General features: G+C 40.4%; 1 protein-coding gene across 1 annotated transcript in view; it reads right to left on the bottom strand.

The window, feature by feature from the left end:
- Positions 1-22,341, bottom strand: part of LOC109992535 (cadherin-12) — a 118,531-nt gene that overhangs the window by 10,734 nt on the left and 85,456 nt on the right. The window contains exons 7-9 of the mRNA XM_065949041.1: positions 11,719-11,972; positions 6,617-6,753; positions 3,092-3,213 (exon numbers count right to left, since the gene is read on the bottom strand). Coding sequence (XP_065805113.1) covers positions 3,092-3,213; positions 6,617-6,753; positions 11,719-11,972 — 513 coding nt within the window. The remainder of the gene's footprint in view (positions 1-3,091; positions 3,214-6,616; positions 6,754-11,718; positions 11,973-22,341) is intronic.

Genomic DNA, 22,341 nt, shown 5'->3' with positions numbered 1-22,341 from the left:
TTTTCACGGAATGTTCCTGCAAGCGTGCAGATCTGAGAACGTATAGACTGTGCACATACCCTGTTGGTTATTTAGATATCAACTGTGTAAACTCAAATATGTCAAAAGTACACTGTATAAATGTTGTAAACTTACTTTAACTTAAATACATGAATTAAATGAACTGAAATACAAATTTACTTTAACGCTTACTATAATATTATCTGTCTAATGGTTTCCTTTTCCAGGAAAACTGTTTCTAAATGAAACTTTCCATCTTCAGCTTTAGAGCACAAATATCACTATTTGCCATTTAAAAGCAATTCAGTTGATTTTCTTTGTACAACAGTAATAATTATAATCAGCCGTGTACAAAAATAAAAAGCTTCCTTTATGTGCTCAGAAGTGTTTGCCACCTATTCTCTATCATAAGTCTGGTCATGGTGACTGCAGCTGCTCATTACAGGAGCTATTGTATATGTTAAATGGCTTTAAGTGTACACTGCATTTTGCACTCAGCTGCATTGTGCATTTAGCTAGATAAGAGTGTTTGCTAAATGCTGTATGTGTAAATGTAATAATGCAAGCGTGACCAACTGATAAAGTGAGATAGGATGTGAGTGTGGCATTAGAAAAAGCAAAGGGGGGAAACATTAAAGAGTAAGAACACATTATGGCCCTTTCGTTATTAAGTTTATTTAATACACAGAGCTCTACTCTGGTGAATATTCTTGTTTTATGAGTCTTTTGTGGTTGCTTTTTCTCATTTCACACTTGACCAGTTGACCAAGTCAGGACTCCGATTGCAGTAAATATTAAAATAAGGAAATATTTGACTATATTACTTTGCCACAACCCGGATCGTTCTTATTTGCAAATCTCAGTTTGAGGTTTGAGTTTACACAAAAATAGTCTGCAGCATCGCTCGCTCGGCTTCATCCTGTTTACAAATTAATTCCATGGGAAGTTGTGCCGCAGGGTGAGACACTCCAAAAAAAACAAGTGATTTGTATGTTTTTTTTCCAGCAGTGCGAGTGCAGATAATCACAAAGAGAGACGCATGATGGATTTTACACGAGAGGATCTGCAATTCTTTATCGTCCACCAGCTGTGTGCAACACCTGCTGGAATCACGCTGTGGAAACCCTGTAGGAGAGTGCAAATTCTGAACTCTGGGGGCTAAGTGAGAAGAGGGGGAGAGAGAGAGAGAGAGAGAGAGAGGGAATGGAAGGGGGAACAGGATGGAAGTGAGAGAGAGTACAGAAAAGGAGGGGAAGAGAATAGGGTGAGAGGAGTGAAGGTGATGACCTTCAAATGAAGCTGCTGATATATATATATATGACTATAGATGTCAAGTCTTGTGAAAGCAATCGACTTAAAGTTTAACTTACTGTTTTACATCGTCTTTAGGTACTTTTCTAATTATGTTGGAAGCTGGAATAGCACGCTATAAACACTTTTATAGATGCATTTTAGGTGCCTTTATTGTAGAGATAGGACAGTGGATAGAGTTGGAGTTGTTTGTTTTTTTGTCTCATTAGGTTTTATTTAGGAAAGATCTGAACAGTAAAGAGTGCAGGGTAGATGTGAATTGAAAGATTGCTTAATCATTAAAACTCCTTCAAACTTTGTTTTTTTTTAGAAATACAAAGACTCATTCTTCTTGTATATAAATACAATTCCTTAATGTTTCTAAATAAGTCTGCACATTGTGAAAAAATGTGAGTTGTGTGATATCATTGGGCAGTAATGCAATAATGACATCGATTGGGATAAACAAAAAAAAGTGAAATAGTGCATAACAGCTATAACTCAAAGTGTCTTTTTGTGTTGGCTGCTCTTTAAGTTTTCATGAGTTTGCAGCATGTCTCTCCTCATTAAAAGACAAAACCTAGCTACTAAATTGGCACCGGCTTATCTGAGAGTAGTTGATAGCTAGCTTAAGATTCATCTGACTGCATCAAAATGCTGTGAAGGCATCATCATTATACCAAGAGCTCCATCGGACTGGTAAAATGTACTGATGCTGAGTCAGAAAGCTTTTCCAGTCAATGTAATATATTTGTTACTATTTATTGCCATAAGAATTCCAGCTATTCCAAATTGTATTGAGAACCCCCACATTGCAAAATCAGGATTGCATTTAATTGTGGTCAACAGACTTCTTCCAAGTGGTATCTTGTTGGCCTTGTTTTAAGAAGATGATAGAGGGAAGCTATCCGTTCTCTTAAAGTTACTCTCCCTCTTGGTATTTTTTTCCTTCTGATTTCAGCATCAAACCTCTCGTCTCGGTTTTGAAGGCTAAAGACATGTGCAAAAACCTCATCCGACCTTCATATGTTAGGAAGACAGTGATGCCTTCAAATGCAGGGCACAGCCGTTGTTTTGATTGCAACAGGGCCTGAGGAACGGCAAAACGTCCTCAATGTGATGAGGAGTCTGCAGCAATTTGATAGACTGCCAAAGAAGCTGTTCCCTCCGCACGCTAACTGCATATAGATGCTGGTTAATGGGCTAATTTACAGGCACAGGTGGTTTACAATGCGCACAGGCAAATTCTCCACTGCATCTCAAATACATCATCTGAAATGTACTCGAGGATGCTGATATGCAAAGTATCGCTGCGCTTTATGATTGCTTCTTCTGCCGGATCGAACTCCATGACACAATCAGTTGAAGATTTAGATTCATTTTTTCTGCACTGGAGGGTTCTCTGCAAATCCCCTTGAAATGAAAAAGGTTTGATTCAAGTGACCTTGAGTGAAACACAGGAAACAAATCTTCTGTTAGGTATCAATTTGAAGGCTAAATGTTTGTTTTCACTACTCGCAAGATGGTGCTCGAAAAAAGCAGGAAAGCACTTCTAAATTTTATCTCCGCACGACACAAAATTGGCTTTTATTTTCTGCCTGAAGGTATAAGCAGTGACTCTGAATACACACCTTTCAGATTCAATTCACCACCTTTAGATAGTATTCAATTACCAGCTTAAGGCCGCTTAAGCTCCATGGGAGGAAAACAACACTGCAATCAACAGTTGTCAACTCGGATATAAATCACACGTCTTACCACAGGCAAAGGAGGCAGTAAAGAAAGTAAATGTGAACCCTACCTGTCCCACTTTGGCATTTTCACACACAAAGGTCTCATACGGGCTGGCAAGTTCAGGTGGGAACTCGTTGATGTCGAGCACGTGGACAGTGACGGCCACACGGCTGGTCAGAACTGGACTATCTGAAGAAGAAAACACAACAAAGACGTGTTGAAACTATGGAACAAATGTGCACTCAGTACTGGAAAGTGTTGATTAAACACAGAGACAATTACAAAAAGAGATGTTTTTTTTTTTTTACAGCACTGACATCATGTGGATTTCTTAAGTACTGCCATCACATGATGAGCCAAAGCATAAAGGGTTGTTGCAGTAGCATAGCCAAGTGCTTAAAAGAGGCAGCCCAGGTGTCCAGTCAGAGTGTCCTTCAGCAGATGCTTAAGCGCCTAACCGCTCGCCCACTGTCGGTCAGGCTGCTTAAATGCGTCTGCTTGGAAAATCATTGATGTGTCTGGAACACGTTGACGCATAAATTGAACTTGGACACTGCTGTTTTATGGTGCTTTTGATTGATGATGAAAAGGAGAATAACATTACAAAAAGACAGGAAATGTGTCCCAAGTGCAGCCTGCAAATAAGGTAAGCCACACAATATGGCTCTGCAGAGAGGATATTTTCATTTTTTTGCTAACGGTTCTGTTAGCCATGTGATGTGCAACCCATATTAATTATAATGTGAAAGTCGCCTTGAGAGGGTCTACCGTAAATCTGGCTGTTGTTTGTTACATGTTTTCTCACTGCAGAGGCACAATGGGGAAATGTTCTTTTTGGTGTGAAAGCCAAAGTAAGGTAAACTTCATGGATTTGATTTGGGAATAGGCTTCACTCTGCCAGTGGAGGTATGTGTGTGTGTGTGTGTGTGTGTAGGTGGGTGGTTTAGGGGGATGCGGGGGGTAGTGGGGAGATCTGTAGAGTAGTCTAAAGGGGATTGGAGAAGCAGCCACAGCTCGGTTAGTAACCTGTCTCTGACCTTGATGGAAAAAGCAATCTCCCCACTGAGGTAAAAATGACACCGGCCATGGGATTTTCTGCTTTGCACCGACTGAACTACTAACATTGGTGCTCACCCAGCGAAAATACTGATCTTTTCTGGCACAGAGGGGCCGAGTTCATTGGCCTTTTTAAAAAGTTACTTCAAATCCTCTAAAAGAATGAAAATTTGTCCTGAAAGTCCCAGGCTTCTGAATGCAAGGGGGTTTATCGTTTCTGGCTCAAATCATCCAGAAAACTAATCTTCATAACTGCTGACTGCCTCTCAGTATGTCATCAGTGATATATCTTACAGCCCACTAGATGGAGCAATGGTATAATGGTTCTTTTCAAATCTGACTAGTGTCAGCATTTCAGCCCCATAACAAATGCTCTATTTATTTTATTGAAACAGAATCCTGTCTTGCCACAGAATGCTTGGCTGGTTGGCCATAAAGTCGCCTGCTTTATAGTGCTTTTCTACTAGATATTACTTTTTTAATTAAGCCCATTTTAATAAAAAAAAAACTCCATCTTTGAAAGCAATCAACCACAAAACTATAAAATGTGATCCAGAACAGGACAGACAGACAACAATCTGTTAAAAGTGCCACTGTAGACGGAATAAGTAAGCAAACCAACAACACCAAACTCCACACAAGTGTGAAACTTGACTCAGCCGCTGTAAAAAAGATAAGAAGTGTGCTATCCTATTGCCTTCTGCCAAGGTTATTATTGCATTTAATAGATCTCCCCCTCTCTTTGACTTCTAAAAATTGCCACTGGGCTTAAATGCCAAAAAGCAAACCGTTAATCGAGCCCTTACTCTTATTTAGCACACCTTCTGCTGTGTGCTGTGTCCCAGGGGAGCCGCAGACACTGCTCTCATTTTGCTGCATGACTGCAGTGTCTCACAATGACCGGACAAATCTCTTGAGGCTTTGTCAAGTGAAAAGTCTCCAACTCAAGGTGTGGGAATGCAAATCATTTCCGAGGAAAAGGGTTCCTTTTTATTCGAGTGAAAATGTCATCCGACAACTTGTATTGTTGGATATTTCCCTTCATTGAAATGGAGAATAAAAGGTGTGGGTGGATGAGTGTTCGAAAGCATTAGCTGCAAGGACACACAGATGCAGTTAGCGGGTCAAATACGGAGGTCTGCAATAATTTTCTGTTGATGTAAAAATCGCTGTGCGCGTCCAAGTGAAGCTGAAGATTGTTGAAAAGTAAGGGAGTTTTATTTCTGTTTATGACCTCTCCTCATACATTGAATTACTTCTATTGGCACTGAAGGTCTCTGGCTACAGTACTTACTGCCGTTCTTCATGGTTTAAAAGCCGAATAACATACAGAAACCATCCCGACAATGATAATAGAATGCATCACAGAGGAGCCATAACAGCTTTCCAGTACCCAGAACACCAAGTTCTGCCAAATATCACTCAAGGTCAGGAACAGATTTGAACTCACAAGTTGGGACGCACACTCCGGGGTGATGGGTTTATCTTTATCCCTGCTGCAGTAGCCCAGCCATTATTTTTTTAACACTAGCTTGGGATGGGAATTTGTCTCTTTTCTCTGGTGGTTAAAATAGTCTCCAGAGAAATACCAGTCCCAGCGAGGGCAGAGGGCTGGATCAGAGTCGGACTTGAGGGAAAAAAAAGAAAAAAAAAAGAGCCAACTAAGGTGGGCAAGGGCACGATGCCGCTCGATTCCTTCTTCATATACATGATAGACTGAACGTCTAACACTTGAAAAAACTCTGACATCCTCCTCCGACAACCTCCTCCCACAACCATATACCCTTTTCACTCTTCTTCATCCTGCAGTTCCTCAGCACAAAAGAGCCACACAAAGAACCACTCACACATATTGAGAGCAGAATTAGCATGTCAGTGCCATGACCTTGAGGGGAAGTGAGTAATATCAGTTTCCAAGGCGACAATGATTCAAGTTTTAACAGCCCATATTTCACAGTCTGTCCTAATGAATATACAGCGTGGGTAATTTTGATTGAGCACCCGCCTGCCTCTGAGATAATGACTTTGACGGTTCTTAGCAGATTTGATGACTTGATGACGATGGATTTGCTTATTTATCCGGAAATTTGCCCCACTTCCCTTCATAAAAAACATAATTAGCTTGAAGACATGTCTTAAAGCAACAGCTCGGCTCCTCTCAACATGCTCGGATGCGGCTGCATCTGCTCGTTGTAAAAAAACTCTGGAGGGTTCACGGTTTTTTATTGGTGTAAGTAAAAGTTGACTCCAGCAGGGAGTGCTCCCCTTCCAATGCCAATGTCATCAAACGTGTAAAAAAATTGAGAGACACTTAAAAATGAAAACAGAGGTGAGGTATGCTGGAGGAGACAATGTCCTAAAGATACATTCCTCCGGGGGAGCCATCATGGTTTATAGTCAACAATAAACCTTTCCAGCAAAAATGGGATTGAGTATTGACTTGACTTAGAGCATGTTAAATCCTTCACACAGATTATGGCGGGGGAAGGACAGCGCCACCTGCGTGGATGAGCATCGATCTTGTCGTCATACTCACTAAGTTTGGTTGCCACGATGGAGATATTGTGCTGGGCGATGCTTTCCCTGTCAAGGAGTTCGTTGGTGGAAATCGTCCCCTCTACTGGATCAATGTCAAAGTAGCTGTCCAAGTCACTCTTCCAGTCGATGGAATACCTGAAAGAAAATGTTTGTTTAATGGCACTCATTTCCAACATAAACTAGAGAATTAAAGCACACTGATTCCCCCTCCGGGCTCATGTATATGAGTTAGGTGTAATATAATGTTGGCGCAGCCTTCATTACTCATTCTGAATGGTCATTTCCAGTAAATGTGCTGAGGATCGCACATACATTCCAATCCAGTAATGGGGCACGTGTACTTCGGCCTCGCTGAGCAGACGGTTTTTCTTGGGAACATAAATGAATTTTAGGCACTGCTGAGGCCGTATCAATCTCTCACGGCCGGCGAACTACAAGAGGCATAAAATGTTGGTTGGGTGTCTGAGAACAGAGGGTGCGGCGTCCTCTCTGAGAAATGCATCTTTGGTCTCGGCCAGTCCGCTCTGAATGCAAACTACGAAACACAAAAGAGATCTGAAAGTGAACCGCATGCCGCTGACAGCGCCATTCATCATGCCATGCTTTTTGATCTTTAAAGGCTATTTTTCATTAATAATTTTACGTTGAGTTCCCGCTGGAGAAAATATGTTGTCTGTCTTTTTTTTTTTTTGCTCCTTCACAAGGAGGTCAGGGGTTGGGGGGGGGTCTCAGTGCCTTGCTCACAAGCACTTCCAAAGGACAGATGCTTGATTTCTCCTGGGTTTGAGACACATGAAGGACAACCTCTCACGGCCACAGTGCTGCCATGTTTTTTTTCTTTTCATTTCATCCTAATAAGGACATTTGCCATTCATATTTCTCAATTCTTGTATAATACCATAGAGCCTCAAACTGGATTTGACTCAATCAGTCGTAGCATACATTCAAACCCCTGAATCTTTTAATGTAATTAGAATGACAACAAAACAAATTGAGTAGAATCCTCTTCTGTTTTGCAAGCTTTGCTTCCATCAAATTTTCTCTTTCAATTTTGATTTGTCTACATCATGCCTTTAACGCTGTGATGCACGCAGCCTTGAAGAGAACATGAACGTGTCAGAAAAGTTTAGTGTGAGTCTCTTTGATAAATATTACAGCAAAAAACTCCCATCAAGAGTTCAAAAGATCAATGGTTTGCAATTTTCCCTCAGGGCAATATGCTTTTTTTTTTTGGGGGGGGGGGTTAGTATCGGAGTCAAGCTGCTACTCAAGCACATGTTTCACTGTCAGTGTGGCCTCATGATAGAATATTACAGATAAAATCAAAGGGCGTGAATGTTTTGAAACGTACTCGAGCATGACAACGAACCCACCCAAAGACTGTAACGATTGATGGGAGAAACATTGCATTTCAGCGAGATAGGGAACATCAGAAAAGTTTCCCTTTTTCTTTCCAATTGGATCAATCAGAACTTATCTGAAAGGAGAATAGGAGCTCATCAACAGCTGTGAAAAAATGAATCACAGATCTGAAGAGTATCCTTAAGCTCAACTCGGTACTGAGAGGTGTAGATATGAAAATTAATTACAGCGTTATCTTTTCACTTTGAACCATGAGTTTAATTCAGTCCAGAGGAAATCACTTACACTATGCAAGGTAAAGTAAAAGTAGAAGCACATGTGTTTATAATCCATGGTCATGGATCTTTAGACTCTATAGTTTTGCTGCAGTAAACATTTCAAAGTTAATAACCAAACTGGCTCTTCACTGAATCATGATCTGTGGAATAACCATTTAAGACTGGGGCCATAGGTTGAGTCGTGAAAACTCATTCAAACTTCGGGAAGCTCTTTAGAATCGACCAACAATGCAGTATTCATGATGTCCTTCTGTGTTTCCTGCAGCTACAGATAACTCAGCACTATACTGCTAAATAGCAGAATCAGTTAAGTCTAGAGTCTAAAAGCATAATTCCCTATGCATGATGGGTCACCAGGTCTATTGTTTTTGAAGTGAAGAGTGCAGGGCCGTCCTCTGAAGGCACACAAATGAACAATGTCAGCTGTGGTATTGATGAATATTTAAAGTGCCGAAGACAAAGTGGAGATCCACAGAATAGAGGACATTCGCTTTTTTTCTTTTTGTTTTGTTTTCTTGAACAAATCTCAGCTTCTTCCATTGTTTTTCTGTCTTTTGTAATAAAATATTCATAATAAAACAACCTCCGTCCATGCAACAGGTATTTTTACCATTCCTGGAGGTACATCTTCAAAGTGCCATTACTCCTAACGCAAAGTGGACGAGCAAAAATAACATCTGGGATAGATTTTGACTAAATGGATCTAATGCATTTTTCAAGAATGAATGCACTTCTTTTGTCTTTGTCAATAGCGGTCTATTGTTATCTACCAATCACGTTTCATGATACAATATAGGATAGAGTGTGTGTGTGTGTGTGTGAGGTAGTGTGTGCAGCGAGATTGAGAAATAAAAGGAATGACTCGCCCCGAGTATAAATCAGAAGTTGAGTCAAGCAGGTCAGACTATAAAACAGAAAAGTGATGTTTGAATGTCCAACGTGGTAATAACAGAGGACAGACCAGTGGTCTACAGTGCAGCGCCTTGTAAAATGATTTAGAATCTCACTTTATGGACATTTTGATATGCTATGAATCGAGTTTTATTTGATGAGTCCGGTAGAAATCAATTCAATAGAGATGAAAGCACAGTGGATTCATTTCATGTATGCATGGATAGAAGTTTCTTTTAATGATTCTGTGAAGCTACACTGCTGTTAAAGTTTTTATAAGCTGTTCTCTGCAATTAAGTTTGAATAAATACAAAGTTTTCAATATTTTATGGCCAATTTTTTAAACAACAGAAACCTCCTCTGTTTCTCTAATCTAACCCCAAAATTGATGAATAGTGCAGTGTTGGCATAAACACACACACACACACACACACACAAAAGAAAGCTGTATAGCTATTTCAGGATGTGGGCAAAAAAAAAAAAAAAAAAAAGGACATGGGGTGTAACTTTAGTCCACTTTAATTACAGCTGCAAATGCTGCACAAAAGAATTGTGACAGAAACATAATACATCCATTTTGCTGTCCTCTCAATTACATCCCCTGCTAAGCCAAACAGCACCAACAGGCAGTGTGTGTACTGCTCTGGAGTTCATCTAATAAGGATTTATGTCGAATTATAACATTACAATGAAGTAAGTTCATTTAGTTATCCTAATTATCCCGTGTAGAAACAAAAACTCTGCATAAGTACGTCATCTAATAACAGCTTTAAAGAACTGTTTCATCGAAAAAATACCCTTGAGCACACTGACCACATATTCCCTATTTACTAGTTATTTATAAGTATGAGAAATAGTTTGATATTTGCTCTTAATAAAGTCCCTTCTTTATTCCTTATTATGCATGACTACATACAACAACTAACTACCTTTACCTTTAAAGGTACAATATGTAGATTTTATTAGAATTTTACATTCAAATATATAAAATAATATTTATGCATTTTAGATTAGGACCAGCTCAGTAACTTTTGTCTGTTCTTTTGGGCACTGCTTTGCTCTGAAGACAATAAAACTGCTGTGTTATTTCTGACTTGAACTGTGCTGCTATAGCTTTCTTGGGAGTGGGACGAGTGTGGGTCACATATCATTGTGTGTCAAGGTTCCCCTTGAGTGGGGACAAAACAAATGTTGTTTTTGTTTTTTCTGATTGAGTGTTTGAACAAAGCTGTTCTTCTCTTCGATGAGTTACAGAAAAATCCTATCGAGCCTCATTCACCAATATCTTCTTAAGAATTTCCGTAAGTTTTTTCTTAAGTTGTTCATAAGAAAAATTCTCCGTCAGATTCACCAACGTGTTCTTAAATGACTGAATTTTTCGCAGGTTTTTTCTTATCTCCTCGTGTTCATAAGGTGAAATCACGTTGTTTCTAATTAGCGTAAGTATAAATTGTAAAATAAAATATTGTAATGTAACCCTATAGTAATGTACGACTGTAGTTTCAAACTAAATGCAATAACCAATCATTTTGCCCGAGCCGGTCAGCACTCAAATGTGTGTAAGTGTGTTCATAATTTCTGTTCTTACATAAGAATAAATGCCACATAGGAATATATTGGTGAATCCCAGAATTGAATTTAAAAGTTCATAAATCAGATTAAAAAACTAACTTGTTCTTAAGAATGGTTGGTGAATGAGGCCCAATGTCTTTTCAATACAATTAAGTTGGTATATATTGGCTAACAATCAACATCATTAAAAATGAACATACTCTAAGCTTCATTATAAATACCAGTCGCTTGGGCAGGAATTGAATTAATTGATGATGTAAGTTCAGTCATTGTCAAACTAAAGTAAGATATTGTATGCTCTCTAATAACGAGGGTTCAGATATCTCTCTCGTTTCCAGTGCGCAGATAGCAGCTTAAGATATGCAAATCCAGAGCCACTAATAACGTTATAATATTGTCTCCTCTGCATAACGACGCCAACACGTCCGGGCCCCGCCAAGAGATGACGCCAGCAGGATTTTACATGACAATGTCAAATGTTCTACATAGATTGATTAGTCCTCAAACTGATGAGCAAAACTGACAATACTCTCCAGATTAAAGCCATGATGACATTGATGAATGTAGACTGCAGACATTGATGAATGGATTAGGGTTCTAAAACCTTCAATCAGCGGCTGTGCTATCACAGTACTTCTCCCTTCAGCTCTTTTATCCGTGCAGGATATTTGGTTCAATAGAAAATCCTCTCAAGATGAAGATGGGGGGGGGGGGGGGTTCAGATCCAGGCCTACTTCTTTTACTATCAGTATTTATTTCAGGGTAAGGCAGTCATTTTGGATGACATCAAGAGAGTTGAAAGAAAAACAATGTTAGAAAAATCAACTGAAATCATAAAAACTGTTTGATTACAAATGATTGTAAAAGGGATGAAATGAAAGAGGACTCGACTCTAAATAAACCAAAGACATTTCAGTACAACACCAAAGTGTAAGACAATGTACTGAAACATACTTGTAAAGTGTAAAAAATTCGAGACACAGGAGTTTAACTTTACCTGACTGGACTGCTGCTGGCATCTAAATCCTGGGCCGTCACCGCTCCAATGATGGTGCCCGCGGGTGTGTCCTCGTACACATCCATCACATAGGAGGGCTTATTGAACACCGGGGGCTCATCCACATCCAAAACGTTAATCTTCACCGTGGCCGTGTCTTTGAAGGCCCCAAAGCTTTGGAATCGTGGATCCAGGTGAGCATTGGAGGCATCTACCTTGAAGGTATACGCCTTCTTGGTTTCAAAGTCCAACGGCTGAAGGGGGGAGAAAAAAAAAAAACAGAAAGAAAGAAAAAGATATAGTTACTACTTATTGCTAGAGTTCATTTTCAAATCATGGTTTAGAACACGTCAGCACGACCTGCTGCAATTTACTTTCTCTGTAAAGTGTCGACCCTGTGCCAGCTGAGAGCACTTGAAGGATGAAATAACTGTGCGTGAGCATCAGTGTTGACGACAAGTTTGCCCTCAGTTCCTTTTTGTTATTCTAACATTTTCAAGGATGAGTAACTGCTATTAGTTGTCATCATCAGCCTTCACAAATGTCAGTATTTGTGTGATATGAAATGCTTGTGCTGTCGTTCATCAGAAACACATTCAAATGGCATTGTTTGGTACTGCTTGAAAGGCAGAACTAAAGGAGTAAATACACTACCTTCGACATGATATCACGTGATATTTGTTGTGAAAATAACAGCGCAAATTGCAGTCAATATCACAGTGGTACTTCTTACTTAAGAGACAGAGAGTAAGTCCTGGCTGGGTTAATACTGCCTCCCCCGAGTGTGAGGAAGTCAAGCTGCAGTTACTTGGATCAGCAGAAATACGGCCCGTTACAGGAGTTCTCCCATCAACAGCTCAGGGGTTCATATGTTCTACCTCCTTGAGCCCCTGACACATCGGCTCAGGGTCAATTAGTGAAAAAGGCGAGAGGAGGAATCTGCATCCTCGCTGTGTCTGAAGCTGAGGTGTAAACATCCGACAGCAGTGACACCCGTGCTCGTACTTCTGCCTGTCTCCTGCCCTCTCATGTGTGACGGGCCGTGCTTGGCGAGCTTGCAGTTGTTCACGCTCTGCTGGCCCTGCAGTCACATGAGAGACATTCCTTTCAGTGTATTTCAAATTGACTAACATGTTAGCACTATGGCAGGAATGCTATCTTCCTGCCCCAGGACTTGGGCTTCTCTGGCACGTTGTTTCAGAGAGACACAAAGTGAAAACAGCTGGTAATAGCGCTGCATAATGTGCTTATGTAAAGAGACAGGAAATATGAGGGGGCGGTGAACTGCTGGAAATAGAAAGTGATTTATTTTTTGTGATACAACATAAATACGACCAGTCATCTGTCCAAAAATTAAATGCCCATGAATTAGCGTTTTCTAAAATCAGAGTCCAACCACCAGAAATGACCGGGGGCCGTGTGATCGTGATTTCACAGCGACGGCAGATGCTTCCCAAGCCCGCTGCCTCGCCTCCATCTCCATGGTTTCACAGTCTTGCAGCTACAGCAGGTGTCCGTAAAAAGATTAAAAAAAAAGAGAGAGAGAGAGAGCTATGTGAAGGCGAGCCAATCTGAAAGCAATCATTGACCATCAACCACCATGATTGGTTTGATTACAGTGTGCCAGATGCAACTGGCTGGGCACAGCTATAAGATCCTTCAACAGGAAATACACTCTGTCCCTTTCAATCTCTTTCAAGAAGTGACAACACCGAGAGCAGTCCAGGCTCCCTAAAGAAACAGCGGCAAATACAAAAAAATAATAATAATTCACTGCAGGTGTCATTCAAATGCTGATCTCTACAATCACTCTAAAAGACACTCCGCCGAGTTGCACTTATAAGTGGGCAAAAAATTTACAGAAGTCATTATTTCGGTTTACTGAGCTTCCTGCTGGTTTCCATGAATTACTTGGAATCAGCCGCAAAAAGAAGTGCAAGTTGAAGACTCAGAAATGCAGGGGAAAAAAATGTAATCAAAACATTCCCATTATGTGGCATTCATGTAAACAAAACCAGTATGAGAAAAGTGAAGCCAATTGCTTGCAAAAAAACGGAAGACCTTATAAGAGGCCAATTTGTACACCATATAGTGCCTGAACCATAACGTGTAGACAAGCATGCATTCATCAGCTGAAATCTGTGCACAGGTGGAGGAGGAAGAAGAAAGGTGTTGCTGGAGAAGTGGACAGCAGGAGGTGTACACCAGGCCTCATTAGCCAGAGTCTCACTGGGGACGAGCAGAAGCGCTGCTTTCCATCTCGACATGCTGCGTCACCACAATTAGGATTGAGGCCCAAACTCTCACCCTTTATAACTGTCTAATTTTAATGTAATCCTCAGTCAGCTCGAGACAGGGACTTTTGGAGTGTGATGGGGATATGCTCTCTTCACACACAGGCTTTAAACGGCTGACATAAATCAGGATGCACAGCTGGTATCCTGTAGTTCAATTTGACAAATTACTTCTTAATTCTTAATTCTTAATTTCTAAATTTAAAACAGTCGAGTGTGAGGAATTTTCACTTTGATGCAGTTTGATTCAGCAATGTTAGAAAAAGGCTGGTTTAATGACACTTCAAGATTTAGGGGGTATTCATGAAGCAAACTTGTTTTCTAGCCTTGTCCCTCTGGCTCAAGAAGAAGTTAAGACATTCAAAACCTCTGCCAAAGACTCCGAAAGTTTGAGTGTTATTGCTCTAAATTACTATGTTTTTGGATCAGCCTTGTTTCCTTGGAGCCCCCCATACTTGTAGCTTAGAAAGCTGAGCCCCCCCCCCCCAAAAAAAAGACCATCACAAGGAAAAAGCTCAACAATGCTAACTGCATCTATTTTAATAGATTTCATGGATAACCACCAAGAGAAAAAGCCCAAACACACTTGTTCTTACAAAAAAGACATTAGTATTAACAATCCAGATGGTGTGCTATCATGAATTTAGTTCATAGTGCTAATCCAATTGCGACACCCTCAGAAAAGACAAAGCCTAGTCCCCCCTGAGATCTTTGACATCACCCTAGTGGGGCTTGGACCCCAGGTCTGGAACCAAAGTTTAAGACAGATACAACTAGTTCAATCAGGAGAGACTTAATTAAGAGTGAACAATTATTAATTTAACACCTTTAGGAAGGATAAATGTGCAATGTCTTTGGCAGTAAGAGTCCATTGTGATGCCTTCATGTACTCAAAGGGGTAGTGAGACTTACAGCTGGATAGGGTACCCCCCTTGATGGAGTCTAAACTCAGGTAGTGGTGGTGATGGAGTTATGCAGGATGTGTTGAAGAGTGGACTTCGGAGGAGCTCCTCATGAATAGGTGCCTGCAGTGTGCTGTCATTTCCCTTGTCTGACACATACATTGACTAGGCTATTCTTATTGTAGTGTTCTAGTTGTATCTAATGAAGGTTAAGTTATAAAAAAAGATGCAAGGAACAAAGAAGAAACATGGCTCATTTTCTCAACAGATGGCTGAGTGAGAAATCTTTTTTAAAGGTTTATTTTTGGGCTTTTTGGGCCTTTAATGGAGAGATAGGACAGTGGATAGAGTCGGAAACCAGGGAGAGAGAGTGGGGAACGACATGCGGGAGGGAGGCCACAGGCGGGATGCAAACCCGGGCCGCCCGCTTGAGACGACAGCCTCAATACATGGGGCGCGCGCCCTAACCATTGCGCCACCAGCGCGCCCCAGTGAGAAGTCTTTTTGACACCCATGTAACGATGCATGCACATTCATATGATTAACGGTTATGTAAATCTTACAGATTAATTAACACATTCCGTTCTGGGTCCAACACAGCTATGTTAAGAGCTTCACAGCCTCTTAAATGTGTGCGAGACACACGATGGTCCAAGTATTTTCTGGTGTATCTGTTGTTAAACAGGAATAAAATGGGGCCAGGAGGGGGTAATGAGAAAATCTGAGTTAATGAGAAGACGTGCTAATGTGTCGACGCCTGACTTGGGGAGAATCAAATCAGATCAGGAGGCCATAGGGGAAATTTCCTGGAAAGGGAAAAAAAAAAAAAAAGTCCATTCATTCTCTGACTGCATGTTTCATTTTAGTTTTTTTTTTCCTGCTTCCTAGCAGATGACCTACTTATGAGCCCCGAACTAGTACTGTATGAGTAAGTGTTACCCATATCCACATGTATATTATGCTTTAACAAGTTGCATGCACCTATGCATGTTCAAATACACGTTTGAAGTGTCTGTCTCATTACAGCTCCAGTTGTTACGCACCTTTTTATGGGTTCCCGTGGACACAACAAGGAAGTGTATCAGCGGAGGAATTTGTAAGGAGGACAGACCGAGTTCCTCTCATGTCAGTGCTGCTGCTCTTCAACATCACAACAGAACACACTTGAAATTCTAGACATGGTGCTGCGCCCTTTGATATGTAAATGTGCACCTTCATTGCACTGGCAGTGATACTGAATGAAGGAACTTTTTTTTTTTTCTCCTCAATTGAACGCGTTATGTTCCAAGGGAATTTGTTTAATTTAGAACGGGGGGACTAATCAAGGCATCACAGTCCCTCAGGTATACTTTTATACTTCACACGTGTTGAAAAGTCCTTACATCATCAGATTCACATGTGTAAATGCTGAACAATGGGTGTGCTTGTTGATGATTGATGGTGAGATATAATAAGAACAACCCCAAGAAGAGGAAATCTGTCTTTCACTTGATACTTTCTGGTCCCTCCCCCACAGCTTCTTCCCTGCATGGTATAAAGTGTTAGTCGCAGCTGTATTTTTTTTCCCCAGCTAGCTGGTTATTTTTGGGGACAGGAGATGCCGGATGATATGCATATTGAACAGGTTCTCAGTTTGTTTGAGTGTTCAGTTCGGTGTTACAATACAAGAGTTCAATACTACTTCTCAAATCTCAGCTACACTCAACCACTAATATGTGGGATGGTTTTTCCTGCTAACAGATGAGAGTGAATCTAGCCTTTCCCCTTTGAAGAATTCATTATCTCAGCACTGCAAGCCATTAGCAGGCTCCACGCCTTTGTTTGCGCTGAACACAAGTGGTACCTGAAGAGACTGGAGATTAAATAGGGTGAAAAATACTGTAAATGTTTAATCTGCAATAAACAGAACAGCCTCAAAGCCATTTAGCCACAGTGTTTTGTGTTTACAATAATACTTATGAAGCATTAAATCATTTCACATGATTCATCCTCTGAGCGTAAAGGCAGGAAAGATATGTTTTTTCTGTAATTAAGGAGGCCTTTTTAAGGTATCTGTTTTTCTTTCCAAAACAGGGATGTTACTTAAAGCTCCTGTTTGGAACCTTAAATTTGCATAGATTGTGGCGCCCCCTGTGGACAAAGCAGAAGTCTTATCTCTACAATTCTACAATTTACTTAGCAGACGCTTTTATCCAAAGGGCGGTACATCAGAGAGTAGACACACGCAAGGATCTAGAAAGGAGGAAACAAAGTCAGTAAGTGCACACAAACAGCTTTAAGTCTGATGGGACACACAGGTGCCGACAGGCAAAGCACAACATCAACAGCTGTTCTTGAGAGGCCTAATGAGCATCAAAACCAACCTTAATATCACCATTGTTATTATCAAACAAAACCATCGTTGTCATCATCAGTATCATGAAGTGTGTAGGTGTTCATGAAAGAGCTGGGTCTTTAGCTTTTTCTTAAAGGTGCAGAGGGACTCTGCAGATTGAATGGAGTTTAGAAGTTTGTTCCACCACCGGGGGGTGATAGAGGAGAAAAGTATAGTTAGAGACTTATGGGCCTGATGTGAGGGTTGGCTTAGGCGCCTTTCATTGGCTGAGCGTAGTGTGTAGAGCAGCGTGCTGTCATTTCCCTTGTCTGACACCTACCCATCGGCAATGGTTGTAGGCATAAAAAAAAACTATTTAAAAATAGTCAGTCTTGTTGCTGATGGTCTTTTTTTCTTTTGTAGGTCATATAGAGGCAGCAGTATTCATTTCCAATGCTTTCATAACTAAGTAAAAACTCCTAACAGCAGCTTTAAACGTTAACACATTCAAGGGGCATTATTGAATATTTTCATTATACATCATTGTGCGTCACCTTCTGAAAATCATAAGCCAGTCATGGGTGCTAGATGGCCTAGCAGTTATGCTGTGAGCCCCATGTATGGAGGCTATTAGTCCAGTGGTCATGGGTTGGATTACGACCTTGGTCCTTTGCTGCATGTCATCCACCACTCTGTCCTTCCAACATTTCCTGTCTCTGTTTAAATGTCCTTTCCATCAAAGGCAAAAAAAAGTCTAAAAAACAATAGAACAACTTAAAAAAAAATATAGCCACACTAAATGGATTAACACGAAACAGACAATGGGGGAAAAGTCAGTGTCTGAGAAAAGGCATCTGTGCAATGCCCTGTCAAAACCTGCAGAGAACATTCACACAAAACTCGACTAACTAGTTGAAAGAGCTAGAGATCATTTCACCTCCCAAATGTGACGTGAGTTTCAGTAAGTTTTGCACAGAAACAGCCCTTTAGTAACGACTCTTTACATATTTTGTATACATATTCCTCCTCCTAGTACTCTTTACACATGTATGCAAGCTTCTACTTCAGTAAAAAAGTAGGTGTGCTTTTGCCACACCTGTCAAACCTACCCAAAATGCCTAAAATATCACACTATTGCTAATTATAGTGAGCAATCATGTCACTCTAAATAACATTTTTTATCCAATGCCAGGAGGTTTCATTCAAGGGAGGTCACACCTCTTCCATCAAACCCTTCATATGCACACCTCTTGATCCTGCATGACAAGGGCCTGTCAACAGAAAGATTTGCCTGTTGAAGAAGTAGTATAATGCCCAGCAAGCTTAGCTCTTTATATCTGGGACGCAAAGAAAATCCACTGAGATTCTGAGATTAACAAGTATGACTCAGTGGTTTGAGTCTTGCCTGATATCTCTGTTGTGAATGAGAGAATTTGTTATAAGGTCACTGGGCCTCATTGACTGACAGTTTAGTAAGATTCGCCGATGCAGGAGAATGCTAAAGACCTCAAGCCAGCATTGTGCCATAAGCAGACGACTGGCCACAGAACACAATGAGCTTATCATCAGTCGAGAAAGGCTGACATGCCCCAGAGAGCCATTTGATGTCCCTCTGAATACCGGGGGTCCTAACACTGTGGAGAGGGGGTGCTCACTTTATTGTGCTGCCATCAGTCACAACGGTTTGTGTCCTTGGCTGCCTCGGAGCATCTCCACCCCCCCCCCCCTCCCCCGTGCTCACAACAGTGGAGTGCCATCTGAGAGCCAGCAGCCCTGTCCACACTGCAGTGGAGTGGAGTGACTGTGAAAGGCGCACGATGCCGCTCATAATAGGACGGAGTTAGCCACGGGATGAGCCCTGAGACACTAGTTTAATCTATTACACCCACGCCTCCCCAGGCCACCAGAGAGAAGGAACTTCATCGACTTCAAGCACCACCTCAGCTGCCTCTTCGTCACACCACGTCTTTTTTTTCTTCTGTATGTATGTATCTGTATTAAAACCCTTTGCACTCTTTCCCTCACGAGAAAAACATGCTAAACCAGACAAACACAAAGCATGCACACACACACACACACACACACACACACACACACACACACACACTGCTCCCTGCTTGGATGATCAGTGAGGTGTTGTTACTCTGCTTTGGACACATGGATCTCCTGTTGTTCTGAGGTAATGTCTCCTTTGTTCCTCCTTCTTTTGACTCCTTTCACACCGAAGGCTGAAAATAACTCATTTCACCTACTACTGGAACATTCAGCACTATAATCAATAGATTAGCTTCAACCCCTGTCTGATAGGGAGCCTCAGTTGGTATCAAGCTGCTCTTGGATATCAATGCCTTCAGTTTTAAAGCTATGCTATACTGCTTTTAATGCCCAATGCTAATATACAGTAGCAATTACAAATATGTCTCCAACTGTTTTTGCTTTTTGGAAATGCATAAATGTTTCCTAATAAAAGCTGTCAACTATAAAAAAAAATACCTAGTGTTGAGTATTTTATTCTGATTTGTCGAGAAATAGGCAAGAAATCTGTATTCTACAGTTATTAGAATAACCGTTACAGTTATTTCTGTCTCGCAGATCACTTGTGTAAAGATCAGACCACGATACAAACGCAGTTCTGACCACAACGGATACAGACTAACTCTGTTTTATTAATCCACATTAACAATTCCTGTAAATTGAATTCAGCCCATTCACTGTGTCAAAGAGAAATTAAAATAGCAAAGAAAAAGCAAAAAAGTGCAAAGACACAAAAAGGCTTGGATGACAGAAACGCTGACAATCAATGAAAACCAGTATGGGCTCATTGAAACAAAACAACCTGCTTTCCATCAAACCCTTCATATGCACAATTATACTTTAAATAATCAACTAATTATTCTCAATTTGGACATCAGAATCCCCGAAGTGATACTTTGACATATACTGTATAGGACCACCCATATTCTGACTGAAGTATGACCCGCTTTACCTCTGAGCCCCAGCCTCCACCTGCACGGGTCAGAAGATTATAATCAGATGCTGTTGTTATGTTCACCGTCTTCCACTTCACTACCACATGAACTGTTAAATATTATACGAATATTGGCAGCAAAAAATAGATATTTTATGAAGGCTGACAGTGTATCATTGCTATGGATGTAACTGCAATCGTAGAACTTGATAATATTAATTTAGTTGAATAAATACTTTATTATAATCAATGAAATAAATCTTAATCTAATTATTGATTTCTGTAGGAGATAATTGTGTAAAAATTAGGTGGACCTTGGGTTTTCTTTAACAACCTGTTCCCTGTTTATTATCCTGCATTCAAACCGTAGCTTATTGTGTTCTCTAATATTCAACAAACATTCTTCAGCATTTTCTGGCCCTCAGTCCAGTTAGCAGTTTGTTCATTACTTTTGTCATCCGACCAATTGTGATTCTTTATACTGCCTGGTAGTATCTCATTAGGACTGAAAGGCAGTAACAGCTTCAATTCTGTGAAATGATTTACTGTTCAAACAGGCCAGTAATGACATTTGTGATAGAGAAATTAGACTGCAGTCAGTGTCTGGCTTTAGTCAAATTAAGTCCTAAATTGATGGCAGGAAGGATGAAAAAGGCTTCTTGCCTCAATCCCGCCAATAGCTCTGACTTTAGTCTAAATGAGGCCACATCTCCGGTAAGGCAATCCAGACAATTAGAGACATTTGTTGTGTATGCAGATATTTATGCACTCTATTGGTGACGAGCTCTTTTTCTGAAATGTCATGGAACACATAACATTCATCGCTTAAATGCGTTGCTCTATGGAAGAGGGACAAAATGTCACCTAATGCAAGCTGGATGAATCATTGAAGCCTTTTCTTAGAGTGTTACTTGATTAGAACCCCAAACAAATTGGTTTGTAGTGGTAAATCAATTTCAAACTTGCAATTTATCTCAAAACATCCAGCTGCTTTGAAATCAATAACAGATTTCATAAATTTGCTGTCTCTGCTTATTGCTAAGCTCTTTGAAACCAGTTTCTTTTCGTCGCTGTCCATGGTGCTGAACCATCTCAGTGTATTATCTGACTGTTAGTAACGTCGTCCACTCGTTTCCCTGTCTCTATATTTCAAAATGAGGGAAACCGCAATGTCCTTTCGAGAATGAAATGGAATAGAATAAAAATAAAGGACAGTCAATAATTTACTTCATAGTGATAAATGAAGACGGTTTCTGAAAATGATTTTTAGTCATCACTGGCAGGCATCATGTTGGGCTCTTGTTATTTTTGCATTCTGGGGCCAATTTCTTGCACTGCAAGTAGATTGAAAAGTGGGACACCTTATTTTTTCTTCATTCTGAGGGAAATATGTGGAGCATAAAAATCGACTCTCTAAATTTAGGCAAAAAAAAGGGTTGAAATGATTGAGGTGTACTTTATGCAAAGGGGGTAAGATTTAGGAAAACAGGTACCTGCCAACATCATTACAACTCAACAACCAGCAATCACCTCGCAAGTGATCATTTCTAAAACTGTAGCACCACAGAATCTGGTAAATAGGCTGCATTTAGGGCATTTTTCATCCTCAGTTGGACAAAGAGCGTTACAACATGCCTCCCAATTCCTCAGGGCTGACCATTCGGAGCAATCTGGGTTCAGTGGGGGGTTTTTTTGCTCAAGGACGGGACAAAAAGGAGAAGGCAGGATCTATCCACCACCCTTGCGAATAATTTGCTCTTCTTCCAGATCAAAGGCTTCCCCGCCAACATGAGCAAAGCAAAAAATGTAGAAACCATGCAGATCACCCAGGTAGACTAGAGCTTCATTAGCAGAACACCAAATGAAAATCACCTAATTTACATAGAACATGGAAACAACTGTGTGGCTTTCACTGAGTTAAAAAGTGCACACATATTTTTTCTTTATTTTGGGGTTTGAATATTTTCACAAACATAATGTCCCAACCTTTTTTGAAATAGGATTGTGATAATAATGTGTAGTAGTAGGATTAGAGCACTGATATAATGAGCTAGATTTGACTAATATAAAATATATCAAATTGTATTAAGACTATAACACATTTTATAATCTTGTATGTATACTGTTTTACTTTTCAGACACATG

The sequence above is a fragment of the Labrus bergylta genome, chromosome 20 (assembly GCF_963930695.1).
Source record: "Labrus bergylta chromosome 20, fLabBer1.1, whole genome shotgun sequence".
Lineage (NCBI taxonomy): Eukaryota > Metazoa > Chordata > Actinopteri > Labriformes > Labridae > Labrus > Labrus bergylta.
The sequence above is the reverse complement of the archived record's forward strand: the minus strand, read 5'-3'. Positions and strand labels throughout refer to the sequence as shown.